Here is a 24,149-nt window from a genome sequence, read left to right on the forward strand (position 1 = left end):
GATAAAGTTAAAAATCCACAGCATGCTCATCCTGTTTTATGTTGTCCAGAAATCTGAGCAACAAAGACTGGCAGCCTCCAATGTGCCCTTAGCACACAAAAGAGAGAAACAGCCCCCCGGGGAGCAAGCACTCTCATAATGAGATCAATGGCCCTGTTCTGGCTGGTGAAAGAGAAGAAACTCTTCATCACAATTAAGGAAAAGGACTGACAGCGTTCGGTAGCTTTAGTCAGATTTATGCCAATGAAACCCGTCATTAGCAAATTCAGAGGTGACCCAAGATTCTACTCTGGTGATAAGGGGGAAAGACTATTTGTAGTTACCCCGTATTATCTGCTTTACCGTTGAAGCGTCTTCACCTCCACATTTCAAGATTAAAATGACGGCTCTGCTCCTTTCAAAGCGCTGCCGGGTCCCACCTTCCGACCCCTCGCGTCCCGGCCGAAGTCCTTCGGCGCGGGCTGCAGGGAGCAGGCGGGGCGGGGCCGCGGCCGCTTCCGATTGGCGTTGCCCCGGGGAAGCCCGCACGGATTGGTCGGCGGGAAGGCCCTGCGGAGCGGCGGGCGCTGACTGGCTGCTGCGCGCACCGTCCCGTTTCCGGGAGCTCGGCGGGCGACCTGCAGCCGCCATGGTGACCGGCGAGCAGGAGGCTGCGCCGCCTCCCTGGCCGGTGGAGGCCCGCTTGGCGGCGCTGCTGCCCGACCTGCTGGTCTTCGGGAAGCGCCGGGGATCGGAGCCCCAGTTCGCCACGGCCCAGGGGGTCCTCCTAGGCGTCCACGTGACGGGTGAGGGCGAGGGCAGTCGCTTGCTGTCCCCTGGCCTGCCAGCGGGGCGGCCGCTGGGCCTAAGCTGCTGGAGGCTGCGGCGGTTACAGCCCTGGCCCCCGGCGAGCTAAGGAGTGCTCCGACTGTGCCCCGCGGCCGCCGCGGCAAACTTGGAGGGTCTTCATTTTCAGAGCGAGAGACACGTTTTGGGATGAACTGGTTTAGCCCCTGAGCTCGCTTTAGAGTCGGTGAAATTGCGATTGAGAGGACCACACGGCGGGCTTTGAACCAAGTTTTCTAGCTCCGAGCATTTTCCATTAAGCGTTCTGCTTTGTCTAATTATTTTATTTGTTCAGTTAATTCATTTTTGGGGTCCATAAGTATGTGCCCGCCGTTCTAGGCGTCAGCGATCTAACAGCCACTTTGAGAATCTTCTATGTAACAAATACTTAATGGAGTTTATTCTGTGTGTCATGAAGATGGTTAATACAAGGTGCCTGTCCTCACCACATGAGTTCTCCGTAAAGCTTTAATCCATTCTCCTTGTCAGTGGTTTCTCCGCCCCACACATGAGCGGAAATCCTGGTTTCCCTTGGGCAGGGAGCCTGAGAGGGTGGGGGGAAGAGATAGCTGGCCTCAGATGGAAAGGGCGCTCGCTGCAGGCAAATGTTCAGCACCTGCAGCTGCTGGAAACAGGCAGCCCTCTGGATTCCCACGGCGGCAACCAGCCTGGCCCTGAGTAGTTTCCAAGTAACACCATGTTAATGGATAAGGGGATTACAAAGTTCCCAGGGATCTGTTTCCTTTACACTAGCCTGATGTGTGGAGGAAAAGGGGCCTAAAAGTTTAGGATTTGCAGCTAACATAGTAACTTTTGCTTTATTGGTCAGGGTTTACAGCATTAATAGACAGGTTCAGCCTGACCTGCAAGTCGGAGCATGACATGGACGAACTGGCCCACATCTTCAGTTATTACATTAGTGCCATCGTGGAGCGTGAGTGATCATTGTAGGGGAACAAGGAGGTGTGGTGCTGGGCTCCAGAGGGGTTGTATGGGGGCGGGGGGCTGGGGTGCTTTAAAACAGGTGCTAAAGGATCATTCCTGTAGCATTACTCATCTTTGGTTTCTTCAGGTTGCCAGTGACAAAAGCTAGATCTTTGCCTGTGTTTGTCATTCTATCCAGTCTGACGTTACACTGACTATATTGGGGGGGAAGCTAATTTTAATTTTAATTTTGTATGTTTGTGTTTTATTTCAAAATAAAATATTCCTCAAGTTGTTTCTTCTAACAGTAATATGCCTCATGTGTGTATATCAGATATAATTTATAAAACACCTTTCCATTCTATTACTGCATTTTCATTCTGTGAGAAAGGAATAGGTGTTTTCTCTATTTTCTGCCATGTATTAAGCTTTTGTATATTTGGTTAACATCAAATATCTGGAAAACTCCTTATTTATGCAGTGAACATATTTTGAGTACCTACTCAATGACATGCATTGTAATAGGTGCAGGGGAGCAAAAACCCACTCTTGAGCTTATTGGTTATGTTTGCTTAACAGAAATTACTCTGGCACTACACCTTTTAGTACTTATGTAGCATTCTCACCCTTTACTGACAGTGCCCTATACAACAGTTATGTCCATCATTTTGAGATTCACAGAATACTTAAATTGCTTTTTGCATCTTCTTTAGGAATTTGATTATTTGACTCACCCTTTACCCCTGAGGAACAAATATAAAAGATCTTTCACTTTTTCTCATCAGGTTGGGATGAAAGGGAAGATGAAAATTATGTATTGAATATGTACTATTAATATAATACCAGGTACCACTGGGTACTAGAAATACAGGGAGAAGTACACATGGAAACTACCCTCATGGAGTTTCCATTTTAGTGGGATAGATAATAAGTAAACAAAATAATTGTAGATTATACATTCCCTTAAGGAAATAAACATAGTGTAGTGGTAAGAAATAAGTGTCGGGTGGAGGAGTTTCTGTGTGAGACAGAGCAGGTATTATTTAAGCCGAGACATGAAAGATGAGGGGAATACCTTGGGAAGAGCTAGGGGTAAAGCATTTCAGACAGAAGAATGCCAAGTACAAAGGTTCTGAGACAGGAAAAGACTTGGCATATTACAGGAACTGGCAGGAGGCCAGTGTGGCCAGAGCATAGCTGGCAGGGTGAAGAGTGGCTTGGGATGAGGTTGGAGGAAGGCAGCTTATCAGATCATCAAGTTCTGTAGTCCATAATAAGGAGTTTGAATTTTATATTTTTGTATAAAGGCAAACTTGGAAGGTTCTAGCAGCAGAATGATATGATCTGATTTATACTTTTTAAAGTTCATTTTGGCTGCCTCATGGAGATTGGATTTATAGGATGCTGGTGGAGGGTGAATGGTAAGAATAGAAGCTGGAAGAGGCAATTGGAACAGTCCTGAAGAAATGATGGAGATTTGGTCTAGGGTTAGTGCTTCTCAACCTCAACTGTACATTAGATAACCACTTGGTTAGCTTTTAAAAATATTTTTCCCCCTCTTTATTTTTAATTTTTTAGAGACAAGATCTTGCTATGTTTCTAAGGCTGATCGTGGACTCCTAGGCTCAAGCAGTCCTGCCTGAGCCTCCCTAGTAGCTGGAACTACAAGCATGCATCACCGTGCCCAGCTAAAAATCTTAATGCCTAGGCTTCACCTCAGGCCATTTAAATCAGAATTTCTTAGGGTGGGCCCAGGAATAAGGACTTTTTTTCAAAGTTTCACAGGCAATTCCAGTATGCCATCAAGACTGAAGACTGTTGGTCTTGAGATGTGGCAGTGGAGCTGTATGGGGATGGATTAACTTGAAATATATTTCGCAGGTTCAACAGGTAGGAGTTGCTGGTGGATGAATTTCAGTGGGAAGTAGAGAGAAAAAGGACTCTCAGTTCTGTGACTTTTGTAACTGAATTGATAGTGTCATTTACTAAGATGAGAAAGAAAATCAAGAATCAAGGTTTTGTTTTGAATATATTGAGTTTGAGATGCCAATAAGTCATTCAAATAGAGAAATCAAGTTAGGAGCTATGATTGAGCCTAGAGCTCAGAAAATAGATCTCTGTTAGAGATGAGAATGAGAGTTGATGGCATAAAGGTAGTACTTAAAATTAAGAACTCATTGAGTTCATGTTGGGAGAGTGTAAATAAAGAGAAGGTGCCTTAGACTGAGGCTTGAGGAACTCCAGGGGAAGATTATTAGAGAGAAAGAACCTGCAAAAGAGACTGTAAAGCAACCGGTGAGGTAGGATGTTGTGTTCCTGTCTTTAGAAGGTTGTGGCTAGCTGGGTTGAAAATGAAAGCTGTCAAATCCAGTGAGACAGGAAAATACTGAATTTAGCAAGATGAATGCTATTGATGGCCTTGACAATTTTAGTGAAGTGGTGGAAGTGGAAGTCAGATTGGAGTAAGCTGAGAAGAGGATGGTAGAGAAAACATTTAAAAGAAAGAGTAATAGGAGATGAGCAAAGTGTGTATAACCAACTCTTTTTGACATTTTTTTCCCCGCTGTGAATATAGGAAGAAGAGAAGGTAGAATCAAGAATAAGGGGGCTATTTTTATTGTGTCTGTTTTCTTTAAGTTATTGATGAGAATGATCCCGTAGAGAGATTGGGGAGGAAGTCCTTGAGAGGGTGAGGGAGGCTAAGATCCCTAGCACAAATGAGGTGGCTTTGAAGGGAGCAGGAATACTTCTTCCATTTTAGAAAAGATGTATTATACCTAAGTACAGGTAGATTTGGGGAGAAAGTAGGAGGAAGGAAAAAGGAGCCTAAGGGGCCTGAGTCTTGGAGTGAGCAAATAGACAAGAAAAATATGAAGAAAAACTCAGTAGGCCATTCTTCTGATTATATGTGATTCTGCTGTGATTTGGTATATCACTGATTTTAACTCATTTTCCTCTCTTTTCCTCACTTGATTTCAGATGTGCTCTGTTTTGGAGGCGATATCCTAAATATCACAGGTATTTTTCAGTTTTTCTGAATATTTAAAGAACTGTGAGTGAGGAAGACTATATTTAGGTGGAATTTGGCATATTTGTTTATTCAGCATTGTTTGACTATTTACTAGGTGGTACTGGGCCCAGGGGATATAAAGATGAGGAAGACACAGTATCTGCCTCAAAGGATCTCCCAATCTAGTGGAAAAACTTTGTCCAAATTAGTCTGACACATGCTTTACATCTTGTTTAGATTGAACAACAGGATATAAATGCCCATAAGGCACTCTTGAAAAAACTGATGAGAAACTTAGTCATTAATAGCAGAAGCTAAGCATGAAATAGGGAGGAGTCATGAGTTTCCTATCTGGAGAACTTTTAGGATCATTAACAGCTATATGACAAGAGTTGGCCTCTGTTGTCATTTAAACTTAATAAAAACCAACCCTAAAATTAGACTTGAACTTGAACCTACATTTTGTGAAACTTTTGCCAATATCTCTCCCCCTCTGTTGATATACTAGTAGAGGGAAGATTACCAAAAATATCCTTAGGAACATTACAGCTTCTACCTACCTTCTACCTTCGTGCTTTTTTTATGTACTGAATGGTTTTGAGAATTGGAGGCAGTATTTTAATGTAGCGCAAGGTATATATCCAAGAAACCTTGCCTCACACTTTGCCTGCTATGCACACTGGATCAAGTTGATCTTCTGCATTATTGGGGACATTTCCCTCAACCAGGTAAGTCTAAATATTTGACCCCTGTCAGGCTATCCTATGTCTCTACAGGGAATGTGCTCCTGGCACTCTGGATAGTGGAACGGAATCAACTAAGTGACATCATTACCCTCGTGGCAAAATGCAGTCTGGAGATACAGGAGAAATTTGGGATTTACCATACCAGAGAAGGCCAGGACTTACAGCTAAAGATAGGTAGTAGCTCCTAAAAAAGTGATCCAATTGGAGGAAATATATATGTGTGTGTGTGTGTCTGTGTGTCTGTGTGTGTGTGTATATATGTATATATATATATATATATATAATTCAAAAGATAAATGACAAACTATCAAAAGATAAATGACAAAATGAAGAAAAAATATTTGCAACTCATAATAAACAAAGGATGAATTGCTCTAATATAGAAAGAGTATCTAGAAATCAAGAAAAGACTAACATTCTAAGAGAAAAATGGACAAAAGTCATGAATAAATAGTATATAGACAAAGAAAAATACATGTCTTTTAACATATAAAAAAGATGCTTAGCTTCATTCATAATAAGAAAAATGCCAATTGAAAGTACATTGAGGCCGGGCATGGTGGCTCATGCCTGTAATCCTAACACTCTGGGAGGCCAAAGTGGGAGGATTGCTTGAGATCAGGAGTTCCAGACCAGCCTCAGCAAGAGCAAGACCCCGTCTCTACCAAAAATAGAAAGAAATTAGCCAGACAACAAAAAACAGAAAAAATTAGCCAGGCATGGTGGCACATGCCTGTAGTCCCAGCTATTCGGGAGACTGAGGCAGGAGGATCCTTTGAGCCCAGGAGTTTGAGGTTGCTGTAAACTAGGCTGACACCACAGCATTCTAGCCAAGGCAACAGAGCGGGACTCTGTCTCCAAAAAAAAAAAAAAGAAAAGAAAAGAAAGTACATTGAGATACCTTCTTACCTGTAGATAGGCAAAAATTCAGATACTGGACAACACACTCTTTGGTGAGTCTGTGAGAAATTAGGTTTTTCATACTGGTAGAGTGAAAAATGGTATAATTTCTATGGAGGGTGACTTGGTAATCTTGATTATATTTATTTGTATTATCTTTATTATATTTATTTTTATTATGTCAACAAAAACTAAGCTAAATAAAGAATATGTATTAAGTCCTCCTTCCACCTACATACCATCTATAAAAATGCAGTTGTTCTTTAACACAGCAATCCCACTTCTGAACATTTATCCTATAGGCTTACCTGCATATGTCTGATATGTCATACGTACAAGATATTTATTGCAATATGGTTTGTAATAAAAGATTGACAACAATCCATCTATAGGAGGCTGGTTAAATAAATAATATATATACTCAATGAGATTCTCTGCAACTTTAAAAAAATAAGATGTTCTGATATGGTAATATCTCCAAAATATAATTAAGTGGAAAAAAAATTAAGATGCAAAACACTGTTTAGTATGCTACCTTTTATGTAAGAAGGAAAAATAATTTTTCTTATTTTTTATATTTGTATAAAGAAACACTGGAAAGACATATAAGAAACTAATAATAATTACCAATTGGGGCAAATAATATAGATAGGTATATGGATGGAAGCAAGACTTTTTAATATGTATTCTTTATATAGTTTAGTTTTTGAACTACATTATTGCTTGAAATAATCAAAAATATAATACAAATACAATAAAAATTTAAAAGCTGCACACAGAGGCCAGTTTCACCAATGGCAAAGTCAAGATTAGAGGGGAAGCTTCTTACACAAAGCTCCTTTGGCAAAAGTTGGCTCCGGCTATTTTATGTTTCTCGAGTAGTAGTGAAGAATCATATTCTGTTTTATATGACATCTCTTCTGACCTATTCCTTTTTGGTTCTTTTGGATTTTGTTTTATTGAAGATTATTGATACTGTACATAGACATATTTATATACTTTTGAAATCATTACCACAATAAAGAGAATGAACATATATATCACTTACAAAAGTCTCCTTGTGTGCCTTTGCACACTCTTTTTTCCACTATTCCCCCTCCCTTATCCCCATGCAACCACTGATCTTTCTGTCACTAGGTATTATTTTGCATTTCTGAAGAATGTTATATAAGTGTAATCATACACTATGTACTTTTTGGCTACTTTTCATTCAGTATAATTACTTTGAGTTTCATTTATTTTGTAGCCTGTATCAATAGTTCATTTCTTTTTATTGCTGGGTGGTATTTTTTTTTTTTTGAGACAGAGTCTTGCTCTGTTCACCAGGCTAAAGTGTCATGGTGTCATCATAGCCCACAGCAACCTCAAACTCCTGGGTTCAAGCAATCTTCCTGCCTCAACCTCCCAAGTAGCTGGAACTACAGGCATGCACCACCACGCCCAGCTAATTTTTTCTATTTTTAGTTGCCCAGCTAGTTTCTCTCTTTTAGTAGAGACAGAGTCTCGCTCTTGCTGAGGCTGGTCTCTAACTCCTGACCTCAAGCGATCCTCCCGCCTCTCCTCCTGCCTCGGCCTCCCAGAGTGCTAGGATTACAGGTGTGAGCCACATGCCTAGTCTGGAGGGTATTCTATTACATGGCTGTACAGTACTACAATTTGTTTATCCACTTATTTGTTGATTGACACTCAAGCTGTTATCAGTTTTTGGCTATACAAATAAAGCCATTATGAACATTTGTATCTAATTCTTTCTATGGATATATGCTTTCTTTTCTCTTTTACCTAGGGGTCTGGAAAGGCTGGTATATTTTACTTCTTGAAAAATTGTCAATCTGTTTTCCAAAGTGGTTGTGCCATTTTACATTCCCAACAGCAATTGGACTTCTCCATGGTCTTGTTAACACCTGTTATTGTCTGTTTAAAGAACTCCCTTTAATGTTTTTCATAGTATGTGTTTGTTGGAGATGTGTTCGTTCTACTTTTGTGTGTCTGAAAAAGTATTTCACACCTGTTTTAGCAAGGTATTTCACTAAGTATAGAGTTCTAGGTTGATGGAGTTTTTTCTTCTCTTATGTGAAAGCAGTTCCACTGTCTTCTAGCTTACAATGTTTCCAACAAAAGATTTACGTTAATCTCTATCTTTGTTTCTTTGTATGTAATATCTTTCTCCCCACCCCTCTGGCTGTTTAAGTTTCTCTGGTTTTAGGTAATCTGATTATGATGTACGTTGGTATAATTTTCTTCATTTTTCTTGTGCATAGGGTTTATGAGCTTCTTGGATCTGTAGGCTTTTATTAAAATAGTTTTTTTGTTCAAATTTGGAAAGTGTTCTCACCATTATTTCTTCAAATAGTTTTTTCCTATTGCCCTTCTCCTCCAATTACCCACATATTAGGCTGTTTGCAATTGTCCCAAACTTGCTGATGTTGTGCTCATTGTTTTTTTATCTTTTCTCCTGTGTTTCATTTTGGATAGTTTTTATTACTATGTCTTCAAGTTTACAATTTTTTTCTTTTGCAATGTCTAATTTGCCTTTGATCCTATCTAGTGTATTTTTAATCTCAGACATTGTAGTTTGTATCCTTACAAGTTTGATTTGAGTCTTTTTTTGTATCTTCCATGTCTCTACTTGTTTTCTCTAGGTTCAGGAATATGTAGAATACAGTTATAATAGCACATTTAATGTTCATGTCTGTTAATTCTATCATCTGTATTAGTCTGTGTTGGGCTCAATTGATTGATTTTTCTCCTTATTATGAGTCATATTTTCCTTCTTTGCATGCTGATAGTTTTTTATTAGTGTCAGACATTATGACTTTTGCCTTGTTGGGTGCTGGATTTTTTGTATTTCTGTAAATATTCTAGAACTTATTTCTGAGATGTGATTAACTTGATCCTTTTAGGAATTGCTTTTAAACTTTATCGGATGGGGACCAGAGCAGTGTTTCATCTAGGGCTATTTTTGTCTCATTCCTGAGGCAAACCTCTTCTGAGTACTATACCTGATATCGTATAAATTAAGTTTGACAATCTGACTAGTAGGAGCAAGTATATTCCCAGCCCTGTGTGATATCAAGAATTGTTCCTTCTAATCTTTTCAGGCGGTTCTTTCCCCAGCCTCAAGTAGTTTCCTCACATTCATGCACATATCATTACTCATCTAAAGACTTGAGTAGGACTCAGTACAGATCTCTTGAGTTTTCACTCTCTACATTTCTGTGCTTTGTAGTACTTTTCACAGTTCCCTGTGAACTCTAACCACCTTGGCCTCCTCAGACTCTCAAGTATGTCTTCCTCTCAACTCAGAGAGTCTTCTGCACTGCACGTAGGCCTCCCTTCCCTGAGATATGGCCTGGAAACTCTCTAGTTAGTAAGCTAGCATATCAGAGTTCACCTTATTTATGTCCCATTTCTCAAGGATTGCTGTGCTTTATTACCTGATGTCTAATATCTTGAAAACCATTGTTTCATATATTTTTTCCAGTTCCTTAGTCGTTTCAGGCATGCAGGTAAATTCTCTACCTGTTATTCCATCTTGGCTAAAATTGTAAATCTTTGCCATTCTTTAAAACTGTTTTTTTTTTTTCCTTGTTCTTAGCTTGGATTGGGTGGCTTAGCTAAGGGTAGACTTCTCTTGGTTATAGTTACTTTTTCCCTGACAAGCAAACCAATTTTTCAACTACATTAGCAGTAAGAAATCCCTCAGGGCCAGGAAAATAGGAGATAGAATAAAAGTGTATAGCAAGACCCATGTCTGGTAAAATACCAGTTGTCTACTTACTCAGTCCTGGTTACACATGAGAAGGGAAATTTCTGAGTATAACCATCTGGTCTTCTCCCTGAGTTCTCTGCTATCAGGAGCTAGCTGCCCATTAGAAGAGCAATTTAGAGACAAGACAGTTGGAAGCCTACCATCTCTTGTTTCTTCCTCCATACAACCCAGGCTTGTTTGAATGTCTGTCTAAGTGTATTTATAAGAGAAGGAAATCTGTGCCAAGGTATTACTTTTAAAGGTTAGCTGACCTAAGACATGTGCACCTGAGGGCAATGACAAGATTGGCATGATCATAGAGCCATGTGGGGATTCTGGCCCCTGTCCTTTGCGTAGCTTTGCAATTGAGTTTGGCTGTTCGCCACTTGTCTCCCTTTTTCTGGAAAGGTCTGTCTGCAGGTCGGATTTCACACGTTATTGTTGGAGATGAGCAGCGGCAATACCTCTTGGTGATTGGGCGGAATGTTGACAATGTCCAGCTAGCTCAGCGTTTCGCTCAGGCAAATGAGATTGTCCTGTCCTGGAACTGCTGGAAGCTCTGTGAGCAGTCCATGTTTGAAGTGGAAATCATGAGGGAGGATGAAGCTGTGAAGGTAGGAGGCTGGCCTCATCCATTGCACATCCTAAAAGGTCTTCCTACCACACAGGAAAAGGTGCTCATAGGCAGTGCTCCAGTGATGTTCACATATTGGCTGACCAAACCAACAGCCATTGGAACTCAATTGTGGAGGGAGGCTGGGGATATTCTCCCAGGAACATAGATGAGGCAGAACAGCAAGGCTGGGAAGAGAAAGGGTAAACAAGGGAGAGAGAGCCCTCAGTCCCTCTGGTAAGGGACCAAAGATAATCAAGTTGGTATGTGGACACAGAATTGAGCAGTTTCCTTTCTGTAGCTAAGAGATATGCGGTTCATTGACCCATTTGATTTTGGTGAGCATTTTGACAAGTGCCTCGATTATCTGCCACATTACCGTGCAAGTGCTGGTAAGTTACTTTGTCCTTTCTACCTGAGCCCCAAATTTTAAAGATTAATTTTCCACATGGCTGGAGACATTTTGTTTGTTTTTCTTTTTTCAGAGACGCTAAGAACTGCATTGGAATTGGATCCAGACTCTGCACTTAAGCAAACACTGCGGAAGCACATAATGAAAAACCTTTTAAAGAAGGTTATTTCCTAGTTCTTGAGTTACTGTGTAGACTGTGTGTGTGTTTGTGCAAACAGGTGTTCATTTATATGTGACAATCTTTTCGTATCAATCCAGTTCATCTCCTGCTCTTCATTGTAATCACAGCAGATTCCCCCTCTGCATCAATGTAATTACTATGATAAATGTGTTTTAAACCTTTACTGAGATTTTTCAATCCTAGAAAGTAGAAGCCATATTTGTTTTTCAGTTTGTCCTTTAAGAACTTCGTATACCATAAGCAAGGTATAGAGTGTATCCTTGGTAAATGTGTTGATTGGTTGTATATATGTGAATATATGTGAATTCCTAATGGAGTTGAACATGTCAGACTAACTCTTAGAAAATATAAAAGCCTGACAAATTTCATCAGCACATTCGGTTTAAAGTCAAACAGTTTTAATTCCAAGTGCACTCTATGCCACTTCAACCTGAATTTTCTTTTAAATTTTTGCCTGACACCCATAAGTTATTTTCTCACACTCACCATGAAACACAGAATTAAAATGCCTAAACATGATACTGAGAGTTGAAGATACAGGCAAGGTAACTCACTGTGTCTTTGCAGATCGATGAAGGCCACCCTGTGGAGTATGTATCCGAGTTCCGTACGGTAACTATGGTTTTGGTCAGCCTAGAGTTCCACAGGACAGCACGGATGCTGCATTTGTGTCAGCTTATCCAGGAGGCTGCCTTATACATCTCTACAGTCATTGAGAAAGGGGGTGGCCAGCTGAGCCGGATCTTTATGTTTGAGAAAGTAAGTACAAGGGAACTTGATACATCAGCATTAAAGGTGAATGAAGAATAATAGTTTTGCATGGCCAGTTTATTTCCCATATAACACAGTGTAAGTCAGATATCCTGCTACTTATTGTGTAGCAAGCTATATTACATTAAAACTTCAGCTAATGTTAGTTAAGGAATGGTGTGTTCTGGTTTTAATTTTCAGGGTTACTATGGGTTACTCTCCATGTTATTTGTTATTCAGTTCTTCTTGAAGAATGCTTGTGAAAGCATAAAAAATGTCTTTCTGGTTCTGTTAGTAAAGTACATACATAAAGTACATAATCAGATCCTTCCAAGATAATTGAGGAATTTGAAAAAGAGCAGGATCGTAATACTTGACATTACAGATGAAGAAAATGTGGGCAGATAGACTTAGCTCAAGGTATATACTAGAAATTAAATTTTTGAAAAGTTTGTGATATCAACTTTTCTTGGGTTTTAAATTTCAGTTCTTTCAATAGTTAGTTGAAATCAAGATTTTAAACAAATTTCCATGTTGATGTGGCCCGGAGTGTCCATTTCGTGAATCTTACAGAATCCTATATTCCTAATAGAAGACTAATCAGGTTAGGGTCTGGCTTCATCCAGGGGAGTTGGTTTAGTTTAGGCAAGCCATATTCCTCCACCTAGTAAACTTCTCTTTTCTTTGTTTACCATCTATCCCAGGGCTGCATGTTCCTCTGTGTTTTTGGCCTTCCTGGGGATAAGAAGCCAGATGAGTGTGCACGCGCCCTGGAGAGCTCCTTCAGCATCTTCAGATTCTGCTGGGAGAATCTTGCTGAGACCAAGTGAGGAGGAAGGTGGGGCAGAGAGGAGCTTTTCAGGCCCCAGGGGGTTCTTCAGGCAGGGTAGGAGGCAGTAACAAGGAGCAGGGGTTCAGGGTATCCTCCCTCAGGGGGAGGGAACATGCTAAGGAAAGTCAGCAAGCAAGATCTATTAAGAAATCACCAAATACAAAAATCTGTACTGGATACCCAGGGAAAATAAAGATAAGTTTTCATCTAATGGGGCAGGAGAAGGGGAGGAACAGAACACATGTAGCAAGATTCAAGAACACTGCAAAGGAACAAGCAAATGTATAAATTAATATAATGCAAATAACATGCCTGTATGTGGAGAGCATGTAGCATAAAGGCTGCCTGTCCCAAGGGCGGATGAGAGTTGTGGGGCAGTCACCTAGATAGGAAGGAACCACAGCTGGTGAACACTGTCCTTCTTGGCTTTCACTCTTGGCCTTTCCCAGATCCTATTGCTTTTCTGGACCTTTCACGTAACTGCTCTCCCTCCTCCATATTCACCCCATCCCCACCACCTTCCACAAAAACTGGCCCTGATGAAGGTATAGAAAAATTCATTTTTCCACTAGTTGCATTATGACAAAGTTGGTTGGAATTTTCCAAATACTTTTTTTAATAGAAAGCTATGGGTAAAGTATTAATATATACATGAACGAATTTGAAAAATTGTTATTTACAGTGTTAACATTGAGTCAAAGATTGATTTGCTTGCTGTAATTTATTCAAGATGGATAAAAATTATACCACACATGTACGTAGTGCTTTAACATTTATAGAATACTTTAGTATTTGCTACCAGTGTGAAAATTTTTATCCCTCTTTTACCCATGGTGAAATTAAGGCCATAAAAGAGAATTTGCTAGCATTTACAGAGCTGATAATGAAACCCAGATCTCCAGTCTTCAAATCCTGTGTTGTTTCATTATCCCATAGCTGCATCTTATATTAATAAAATGCAAATCCTCCCCCAAAAGGATCAAATATATTAATGTGATACAACTGTAGAGACACACTCATAGAATATTAGGACTAGAAAGGAATTTAGTGATTCTCTGATCCAACTTCTTATTTTACAGATAAGAAAGATGCTACTGTTGCTTAATAAATACTCAGATTCTTAGCCTAAGGCAGATATGTATTGACATTTCTTTCAGATTTAGTGGGACCTGCAGATACTCCTACAGCCTCCCTCCAGTATGAATATGCTGGGTTATTCCTTCCAGTGCTGGTCTGTTCTTTCCTGAATTTTGCACTGACCTGGGCCCTCAAGGGTCCTGCTCTTGGGCCTTGTTCCAGAATGAGATAGTCATTTCTTTGACCTTTAGAGGCTGTCTTACAATGCCCTTAAGGACGTCTTCTTTGACTGTTAAGCCATAACTTCATTTCAATCTTATTTAGTTTAGAATATAATAAATGTTAACTAGATGGGATATTAGAGTTCATCAAATCTGACCTCCTTAACTTAAAGAAACTAAGACCCAGAGAGGTTATGTTGGTAAGCCAGATAGATGTCAGGGCCTGAAAGCTATGTTTCAAGGTTACTGTTTTTTTCCTTGAAGATAATTACTAATTTAATATTTCTCAAAGTGTGTTTGATGGAACACTAGTCCCTTAACATACTCATGAATAAAAAAAGGGGGGAGGGGCTTTGTGGCCAAATATGTTTGGGGACTGATGCAAATTATATTTCTTTCTTAGAGGTTCACAGTGAACATTAACATACTAAAGATTCTGAGTTGTCTTATGGTAAGGAAATTTGTTATATTTAGTTTTATTCCCCATTCCCCAAATTTGCTTGATCACCAAACACTTTTCTCCAGAAAGACCTATGAATATACAGAAGAACTAGTGTTCCAAGGAACATATTTTTGGAAATGCTGACCAGATGCTGAAGCTTCAGAGGGGCCTGTGTGGCCTTGGTGGCAGACATCGTTGCTCATTCCCCTGCACCACGCCAGCTCTCACCCAGACCCCAGACCACCTTCTATGTCTTCATAGTCAAAGACCCTGTTCACTTTGTCATTCTTGGTGTGGCAGCAGAACTGACTACATGGTCTTGTCCTGAGCATTTCTTTTATTCACCCTGGAGACAGTGGGCCCAGTGAATGAATAGGAAGAGACCTAAATCCTGTCCTTAGAGGAAGGCAGGAGAATTTTGACTGGCATAGGAGACAGTAGTGCTAGCATCATGCCACTTTTCATGTCCTTTCTGAACCACTGGAAATTGTTCATTTGTAGATTTCACTTGAAACTAATTATGTCTCAGTGCACCCTCTTTCTCCATCCACATATCTTGTTACCCTATCACATGAAATCTTCATGACAGTCAAGTAAATCTGCTTATTCTCTATTATTTAAGAAGTGCTCATTGACACCTTTGGGCCTTGGCCTTACCCAGAACAGTGTATGCCCGCTTTTTGAATAATTCGTACCTTCAGTACTCTTCCATCCCTAGCCTAGGTAGGACCACTTTTCACATCACCTCTCTCTTCTCCAAACACAGACTGTGCTCTAGCCACCTGGAAGGACTTAGTTTTGCATGACCACACTAGACTTTTCAAAGTCTATGCCTTTTCTCACTAGAGAGAGTGCCATTTAGCAGTGTCTTCAACTTTAAAGGTCCAACCAAATGTCCTCCTCTTTGTGAATGCTCTTTCTACTCTCTCGTTTGAGTTAGTGCATCTGTTCTGTTTGCTCTGTTTGATGTGCTATACTAATCTACAGTACGGAGTATTTGTCTTGCTGACATACATGTGTCTCTTCCCCTCCCTCAGTACCTACCACTCTCCTCCCCAGACTTAACTTCTCCAAGGAAGGATATTTTAAACATCCAGCCAAGTAATTGGTACTGTGTATGCTTCTCAATGCTTATGGAGTGAATGAATGTATGCATGTATGAATGAATGAAAAATATTACTCATTAAAAAATGTATTCCAAGTATTAATTTCCTTCAGGAAGCCTTCCATCTGCAGTGCTAATGTTCCGATTATTCCTTTACTCTGACTTTCTAGCAGTATTTGATCCATTAATCCTGTATTGACATCTGTTGATCTATTTTTCATTTTGGAGCTTTATCTGAGGCAGCAAGGTATAGTAGAAATAACATTGGTCTAGTAAGTCAGGAGGCTGGGATTCTCATTCTGACTCTACTATTTATTTTTGCTATATAACTCTGGAAAAGTTTTTTCCCCTTTTTAAAAATTTTAATAGATTTAGGGGGTACAAGTTCTCTTCAGTTTTTTCTTTTCTTAAATGATGTTAAACTATTTGCCTTACCTACCATACAGGTTTATTGTTAATTATTTCTCAAAGGATCAGATGAGGTGATCAATTTGAAAGTACCCCAAAAAGCATATATAAATCATCTGACAGTTGTAAGATTTTTTTTATCTTTTTACCTCCAACTAATAATAACCCCCAACTAAACTCCTGAAGTAGGGGGCCATCCTTTTCCTTTTGGTCATCTCCCTGGCCTTTTTCATTCTGAACTCTTAACACTAGACTTCTGGATCTAGGGAGTGGCAGATTAGTGTCTGACTTGGCCTCTTCTGACTGTATAATTACCCACTGTTGCCTTTCTCATCCCCAGGCTTGTTTCCATCAGTATCACCAATGGACCAGTATTCTGTGGTGTGGTTGGAGCAGTAGCAAGACACGAATATACAGGTAGAATGGCTCTGTCACTGTTAGCTCTGTGACTTAGGGGATGAAGGTGGAAGACATGATCCAAAATTCTCCACTCTTTTCTTTACTGTCTTTCTGACACAGTTATCGGCCCAAAAGTGAGTCTCATGGCCAGAATGATAACTGCTTATCCAGGTTTGGTGTCCTGTGACGAGGTAACATATCTAAGATCCATGCTACCTGCATACAACTTCAAGAAACTCCCAGAGAAAATGATGAAAAACATCTCTAACCCAGGGAAGATTTATGAATATTTTGGCCATAGAAGATGTATGTGAGTATCGTGATGTGATAGTTCATTCCCATCTCTTACAGAGTCAGGGCATAGGAATAATAAGTTTTTGATTGTGTGAAATTGAAATGCTGCTAGTACTGGCCTGCTGGAACATGGCATACAAGGGGAGGGTTTGGTGTCTGAGAGCTTTAGCTTTCACGTTTAGCTCTTAGCTAGTTCCTCAGTGAACTTCTCGCTCTCCCACAGGAAGAGAATAGCAATAGGTCACTAACCCAGATGTGCTTTGTTCTTTTTCATTTGTGTACTTCACTATTTATTTACTCCCCTGATCCTGGGACAATTAGTAATACTCCTTTGCTCCTTCTCTAACAATTTTTAGTTTTTAAAAACTCTTTTGTACAGAACTCTGTACCTCTTCAGTTATGTGAAAGTACTTGCTTATGAGGACAGTTGTTCCTCAATCTATATTTAATAGCCACATTTCCCTTTGTTCTTTTCCCCAGAATGTTTGGGAAAAGGCATTTGGCCAGAGAGAGAGACAAAAATCACCCTCTGTTAGGTAAGTTTTCTTTTCTAACTTAAATCATATTTGTTTCAGCTGTCGATAGATGGCTAAATGTGATTTAAAAAACAAAACAATGCAAGACTAAATGCTTTTAATTTATATTCATTCTGAAGAGGACCTACTATTTCTTTTCCATGTTGAATATTCAAATTTCAGGTAGAGTGCTATTATTTTGGCTGAGAAGTACCAATATTTTATAAGCATCTTCATAAGTCAGAGTTCAGTTATTGAGGTCTGACCAGCTTATTGTGGATCGTCTTTAAAGAGAAATTTTCATCCTCAGAACAGTGAAGATAGCGCCAAGATTGTTGCAACCCACACTGTACATTCCCTGTCTTTACATTTTAATCTATAGTTATTAATCCATTATCTTTACATAGCAGTGACAGACTTTGAAGACTAAATTGTTATTATGGAAAATTTTACAAAAAATTAACAAGATATATTAGCCCTCAAGTCCATGTGATACCTAATTGTTCTGAATGTTATTAAGCCCTCAAGACCAGCATACCTTTTGTATAGTTCAGAGTTGATTTTCTGGAAAGAGATGTGAGTCCCCATCAAAGACTGGGATTCTGCCCAGGATTCTGGGGAGGGAGAAAAAGCCATTTTGTGACTTAGCTCTGCAAATTAATTCAAATCAGTAGAGTGTCTACTAAAAAGCACAGGAGTGTTAGGTGCTCCCTTTCTCTCTACAGACCGGGAAAAAGAATTGGAAGCCTTCCGAATGGCACAGCAATGGTGTTTGTACCAGAAGAAGGGACAAGCGGTTTTGTATGAAGGTGGAAAAGGATATGGAAAAAGCCAGCTGTTGGCTGAAATAAACTTCTTGGCCCAGAAGGAAGGGCATAGGTAAAGACTCCTGCTTTCTGACTTATACTTCTCTTGGGGCTTCTTTCCCTTATTGGTGAGACTCTTGTGTCACTTAGATTCAGCATCCTTGGGCTGCTGGAGGGAGTAACCTGTGTGTGGTACAGGGGACTCCCATGATCACAGTAACGTTCACCAGGGTGTTGCCATTGAAGCTGAAGGAAGCAGATTCCAAGCAGCGCTTCTATGCCATCCAGACCCTCATGGCCATCTTCTTTGAGATTGACACATGCCCAGCCTATTACCGGCAAGAGTGCCTACAAAGACAGCTTTGCCAGATGGTGGAGGAACCACTTCACTGCCTTTTCAACGAACTCTTCTTTGTGAAGGTAATGAAGACAGTGGCTTTCTGAATTGTATTACTGTTATTTTTTGTGGGTAGTCAGACCCAAGATTGTCTTCTAATCTAATACCTTTAGGCCATGTACATATATATAGGACACACACACACACAAACACACATACATACTAAGAACATACAGTAATAGGAGGATTGAGATTTGAAATCCCTGTGTCACCAAAAGTCAGGCTTTTTCCTTTTTAGGAGAATGGATTCTAGGATTGACTCTGACACTTGATAGTTGTATGTTCTGGAGCAAATCACTTAGCCTCTCCGAGCCATAATTTTTTTCATCTGTGAAATAATGTTACAGTACTTTATATAGTTGTTGCATGAATTTTAAAGGAGATAATATATAAAATATTACATTGTAAATTTTAAAATGCTAAATATATTGAGATCATTCTGACTCACATCCTCAGGAGTTACATTCATGTATTCTTGAGTCAGTTGCAATTTTTTATTTTTTAACCCTACTTTCCTGTTTCCTTGCCACAGAATTTATCACTTGAACCAGCACCTGAATCTCAAAAGCTTCCAATGGTCTAAGGGTTTGTGGGGTACCCAATAGCGAGCAGGCTAAGAGCTCCCTGGTCCACAATTCCATTTATTTATCCTCTATCACTTCTCTTAATGTACCCAGCCTACACAGTATTGTATTCAATGGAAAATAGAGGACATTAAAATCTGTCCAATCCCTGGGTGTAGCCCTCTCTCAAGACAGGACTTACTTGGGACTCTAACCCTCACCAATGCAGTTTAGCAATAATCTCACTTGGGCTCACAGGTTCATGGTATCTCATGTGCCTCAGCCTAGCACGGGAAACAATGTTAGGTGATATCTGTTGCATCTTTTTCTGACAAGTCTCATGTACAGATTCTTCCTGGTATACTTAGAATAACTGGGGTACTGGAGCTGCCCAAAGTGACATTGCTAAGTCAAACTTGTCATTTTTTTCTTAGTCATAACCCTTTAAGGGTTTTCCAAAGTCTGGTATGGAAAGACGATAGATACCTTGTCTCTAACCCTCACGGACTTTCAATCTCACCCTCTGAACTGTACGTTTTTGTTGGATTGGCCCTTGTAACTCTGTGCGCAGTCTTGCAGAAACCCATTCTCAGTCAAAATAGAATCATTTTCTGTGCCTTTTGAAGAACCCACATATTTTTATTAGTTTGATATTTTGAATGCTAATATATAACAATTTTCCTGGTCAGTTTCCCTTGTCCTTCGAAGTTTCACACATGGATGACCTGGTCAGACAAAAGAAGGTTAAAGCATGTTTTATTCAAGTGCTTCAGGAGGTGGGTACTTTTGCTACGTACCATTGTCTCTTAATATGTGGAGATAATTTATGCTCATTTTAATCTATCCACATCACACCTTGATTTAGGCATTTCTTGGCCTGCCTGTTTGTTGATGTATTCATTGTTTGTTGTCTGTCTTTAACCTTGGATTCATCCTACAGCACAGCATACAAGAAAAGGTCTTGGCTTTTTCCTGATCCTGTTTCTTAATGAAATTTTAGTAACTTAATTTAAAACAGTGGTTTTAAATGCAGGTGGATTGCTATTTTATCTCCTGTTTATTAAAAATACAGATACTCAGGCTCTATCTCAGGATCATGGAATCAAAAATCTGTATGAGCCATCCGGGAAAGCAATCTAAAAGTAACTAGTCAAATTTTAATAACATGCATCTTCTAGACCCAGCAATTCCACTCCTGGGCATACATATACCAAAGAGTATATTCATTGCAGTGTGTGTTTGTGGAGGCCAGTGAGGTGTTGGCATGACGCATGGATGAACATGATTGAATAAAATGCAGAAATTAGAAGTAAGGGAATAGATGAAAGTATAGCAATATGGAGTAATCTTAAAACAGTCTTGAATAAAAAGAAAGAAAAATGAGATCTGTAATACAGTAGCATTTACATAAAAGCAATTTACTTGAAAAAACAACAATGCATATTTTATAAGAACACGATACAAACAAAAAGCTGTACAATAAACACATTTAGAATGGTCACTGGAGGCAGTGGTGAATGGAATGGGAGTGGGGAATCTGGATAAAAGTGAGTACGTTTTTAAAGTCTACCTGAGCGGCACCTGGTAATTGGTAGTGCTGGCAAGCACTGGCAGGTGATTCTGACGTGCAGCCTGGGTTGGAAATTGCTGTTTGAAAGTATTATGAACTCCCACACAGGATGAAGCCTTTGCCAAAATGAAATATTTGAAAGCTTTAAGTTTGATTTGGAAAATATTTTGATGCTTATTTCATTTTTCAGTTAGAGTATTTTTCTTGTCCACAGAAACTCAGCACATTGTTTTAGGAATTAAATATATAGGCAATATTTTTTTATTTATAAAGTAAAATATCACCTGTACTTAGAATACAATTATTCTGAAAAATCCAGCCTGCGTTAACATTTTACTTAAATTATTGATGGGAAATTCGTGGTAGATTTGAAAACCAGGCGACTTCATTTCTAATCAGAGGTTTTTGTTGTTTCTTTGCTGTTATTTACAGGCAGTGAGGGAAACACCGCTGATTCTCCTCATTGATGAGGCCCAGTATATGGATGCAGCTTCCTGGGAGTTTTTGGGAACATTGCTCTCCAGAGTGCCCGTCGTCATGGTGATGACGTTGACCTCTACCTTCACCCTGTGTGGCTGGGCCCAGCACTTCCTGCAGAGCCCTCAGGCTGTTTTTGTGCCTATTTTGAAGTTGGCAACAACCTCGTTGTTGAGAATGGCATGTCGGGAACTAGGGGTGGTGAGCATCCCCCCAGAGCTGCAGATGTGAGTGGTAGGACTAGTGGGGCACTTCATTAAGGGAGGGGCCAGTGCCATTATAAAAGTCAGAAGGCTCAGGTCTTACTTTCTGGAGTTGGGGGAGAGGATGGTATTAGAAACTGATGAGGCTCAAGACTAGATTTAAGGGAGACGGTCTCCCTGTAAACTAGTAAGGGGCTACCTCCCTGGGCTGTCCACCAAGGTTTTCACAAGACAGTTAGGACTTGGATGGCTTGCTTAACGTGTCAATTATATGTGATCAGGCCAGTTTCTGCCTTTAGTGAGGGGATGTTTAGTGAGGTTCCTTTCAACATCAGTAGAAGCAAAATAGTTGAGAAAGAAAAGTTCCTGCCAAAATGCATTTCAAAGCCAATCAGAAATTAATTTTTTACATTTCTATGCTTCTGCTTCCCTCTGTTAGTATATCATCAAGAGCTGACTTTAACAAGAGAAGATTCCTCAGTGTGAAGTACCCTTATGCTTGGTTTCCCTCAAGTGGGCATCTTTAATCATCCTCTACTTATCTCCCTGCAGCTACCTTCTCCGCAGGTGCTTTGGAAACCCCCTCTATTGTAAGGTCCTGTGCCAGGACCTTCTGTCTAAGGACATATTGCTCTTTCATGACCTAAAAAAGGAGGAGAAGGAGAACAGCAAGTGGGAGACCCTCTCTGGTAAGCTTAGCTTAGTAGGGTTCTGCCCTGGTTCAGCTGCTGTTTATTCTCTAACATTGCATCCATCACCTGGTCTTTATGCAACACATACCGATTCCCCACTGACATTGTGGGACCAGTTAGGCCTCCCCAGGTAAACACACTACACAATTTTTTTTTTAAGAGACAGGTTCTCACTCTGTTGCGCAGGCTGGAGCACAGTGGTGTGATCATAGCTCATTGCAAGTCGAACTCCTGGACTCAAGAGATCTTCCTGCCTTTCAAGTAGCTGGGACTACCGGCATGTGCCACCATGCCTGACTATACACTATACAAATATTATGCAACTAGGGTGAAAACAATAAATACCTGCCTCAGATAACTTAATTCAGTCAATCAATCTATAGTAGTTCCTTTTTAAGCATCCCAGGAGGAGGGGATAGGAAAAGAGCATTTATAAACATGAGAGTCCAGAATAGAAAATTGAACATTACTGGTGAGAAGGATGACTTGACAATTTGGATAAGGGATGGGAGAAGGAGGAGTGTGGGAGAGGAGTAAGGCGTAGCAGTATGTATAAATACAGAAAGGCATCCTAGATCTGTGACGTAAGGGAGACAAGCACTGTTATAAGGTGAACAGGAATAGTATATGATACAGAGAATGTTGTTAGTTTACAAAAGAAAATTAGAGAACAGGCAGCATGAGTGAGGTAAAACACTTTAAACCATAGTACACTCCGTTCATCCTCATCCTTTCATTTTTTGACTAAATTCTTGGGATTTTTTGCCTTTAAAACTAGCATGCACTGAGCATGTTGTTTTCGTCAGTCACAGTCCTCTTTTTCTACAGCGAATGTCATGAAATCCACAATGTGTAGTACTTCTCCTGCCAGCTCTGAAGAAGACCAGGAACTTTATGTCTGCACAGTCAAGGATGACGTGAACTTGGATACATTGCTTCTCCCACCATCTTTAAAAGGCAAGTCCCCTGAAGACCACAAGTGAACTGATTACAGCTGTCATTGCAGCTAGGAATTTGGTGGGCGATTGAGTATAGGTTCCTCATTATCATTCTGGCTTCATTTTCTCCTAAAAAGGATTGAATGAAATAATTCATGGCACATCATAAATATTCTGTGACTTTTAGCTATTAAAAGCTCTTCACTGTGGAGGTTTGAGGTCCAATAGACAGTTTACACTCATACAACTGTGATTGACTATCCTTGGCATTGGCTCTACTTACTCAGAAGGAAACACAGCATGCTAGCAGGACAGCAGCAGGGGGTTTTTCTTCAGGAAGATGCCTCACAGCAATTTACATGACAGTCCCGGGGCGACTGTCTGGAGCCTCAAGTAGTAGCCCAGCTGTGGGGAATGAGACCATGATGCATGGGTGTTTAGAAGCCCCATGTCCCAACTAGAAATTTTTATAACAGCCCGATAGGTGTAGCTTTCAGGTCCTACAAGGGACGTGACCTATTATAAGAATTAGTACAGCCAAGGAAGCCCAAACCTGTGACTGACCACCAGTTCATTCAGTTTTCCTAATCCAAATTTAGTTTGCCAATCAGAGGTCATTCTTAGTGTAAGCAACATTACCTGGTAACACAGCTGAAATTCTAATGTTATCCTAGGAAACAGCTATAAAATTGACCCAGGGTCAACATTATCGGGTAAGGAAAAAGGCCTTGTTAACTCACAAGCTAAAATGAATAGCTCAGCAAAGCTCTGATCTAAATGAAAAGCCAAAGCTAGGTTGTAAAAGGCTGTATAATTTATAAAAGTATTTAAGAAGGAGACTAACAGAATTTGTACTTTAGATATATTATTCTGCTATTAGTTAACATATTATTGCGATAAGAATGGGAGAAGATTGGAGATGTACAAAACAGGGTATTATAGTGATCCAGGTGAAAATGACTACTTATACTGAAATTGTTTAGGAGGAAACATATACAAGAGACACTTAGAAAGAGGATGACCATTAGGTTGTGAGGGAAAGGAAAACGTTTAGAATTATTCTAAGGCTTTTGGCTTGGTGACTTACTGGTTTAATAC

The 24,149-nt window shown here is 40.0% G+C and overlaps 2 protein-coding genes across 7 annotated transcripts in view; both read left to right on the top strand.

Annotated features, from left to right (window-relative positions):
- The first annotated feature begins 614 nt into the window (after positions 1 to 614).
- Positions 615 to 1,969, top strand: LOC123631973 (adenylate cyclase type 10-like). Its single transcript, XM_045542110.1, has 2 exons — positions 615 to 785; positions 1,655 to 1,969. The coding sequence occupies exons 1-2, from the start codon at positions 629 to 631 to the stop codon at positions 1,765 to 1,767; spliced, it is 270 nt and encodes an 89-aa protein (XP_045398066.1). The 5' UTR covers positions 615 to 628; the 3' UTR covers positions 1,768 to 1,969.
- An 8,679-nt stretch (positions 1,970 to 10,648) lies between these two features.
- LOC123632900 (adenylate cyclase type 10-like) overlaps positions 10,649 to 24,149 on the top strand; it is a 31,127-nt gene continuing 17,626 nt past the window's right edge. For 5 of the 6 annotated variants that reach the window (XR_006733497.1, XR_006733498.1, XM_045543660.1 and 2 more), the window contains exons 1-11: positions 10,649 to 11,343; positions 11,930 to 12,121; positions 12,817 to 12,938; positions 16,538 to 16,614; positions 16,717 to 16,906; positions 17,371 to 17,426; positions 18,131 to 18,284; positions 18,442 to 18,631; positions 21,174 to 21,445; positions 21,974 to 22,110; positions 22,942 to 23,070. Coding sequence is in view for 4 of the 6 variants with exons in the window: in XM_045543660.1 (XP_045399616.1) it covers positions 11,218 to 11,343; positions 11,930 to 12,121; positions 12,817 to 12,938; positions 16,538 to 16,614; positions 16,717 to 16,906; positions 17,371 to 17,426; positions 18,131 to 18,284; positions 18,442 to 18,631; positions 21,174 to 21,445; positions 21,974 to 22,110; positions 22,942 to 23,070 (1,645 nt within the window). In the remaining 2 variants the exon portion in view is untranslated. The remainder of the gene's footprint in view (positions 11,344 to 11,929; positions 12,122 to 12,816; positions 12,939 to 16,537; positions 16,615 to 16,716; positions 16,907 to 17,370; positions 17,427 to 18,130; positions 18,285 to 18,441; positions 18,632 to 21,173; positions 21,446 to 21,973; positions 22,111 to 22,941; positions 23,071 to 24,149) is intronic. The other variant, XM_045543659.1, reaches the window with a different exon arrangement.

The sequence above is a fragment of the Lemur catta genome, chromosome 2 (genome assembly GCF_020740605.2).
Source record: "Lemur catta isolate mLemCat1 chromosome 2, mLemCat1.pri, whole genome shotgun sequence".
Taxonomy (NCBI): Eukaryota; Metazoa; Chordata; class Mammalia; order Primates; family Lemuridae; genus Lemur; species Lemur catta.

What these genes read in the sequence shown, in the direction of transcription:
- LOC123631973 (XM_045542110.1), top strand. Translation starts at nt 629, where the DNA reads ATGGTGACCGGCGAGCAGGAGGCTGCGCCGCCTCCCTGGCCGGTGGAG. An exon ending in CCTAGGCGTCCACGTGACGG is followed by an intron (nt 786 to 1,654) that starts GTGAGGGCGAGG and finishes TTTATTGGTCAG; the next exon opens with GGTTTACAGCATTAATAGAC.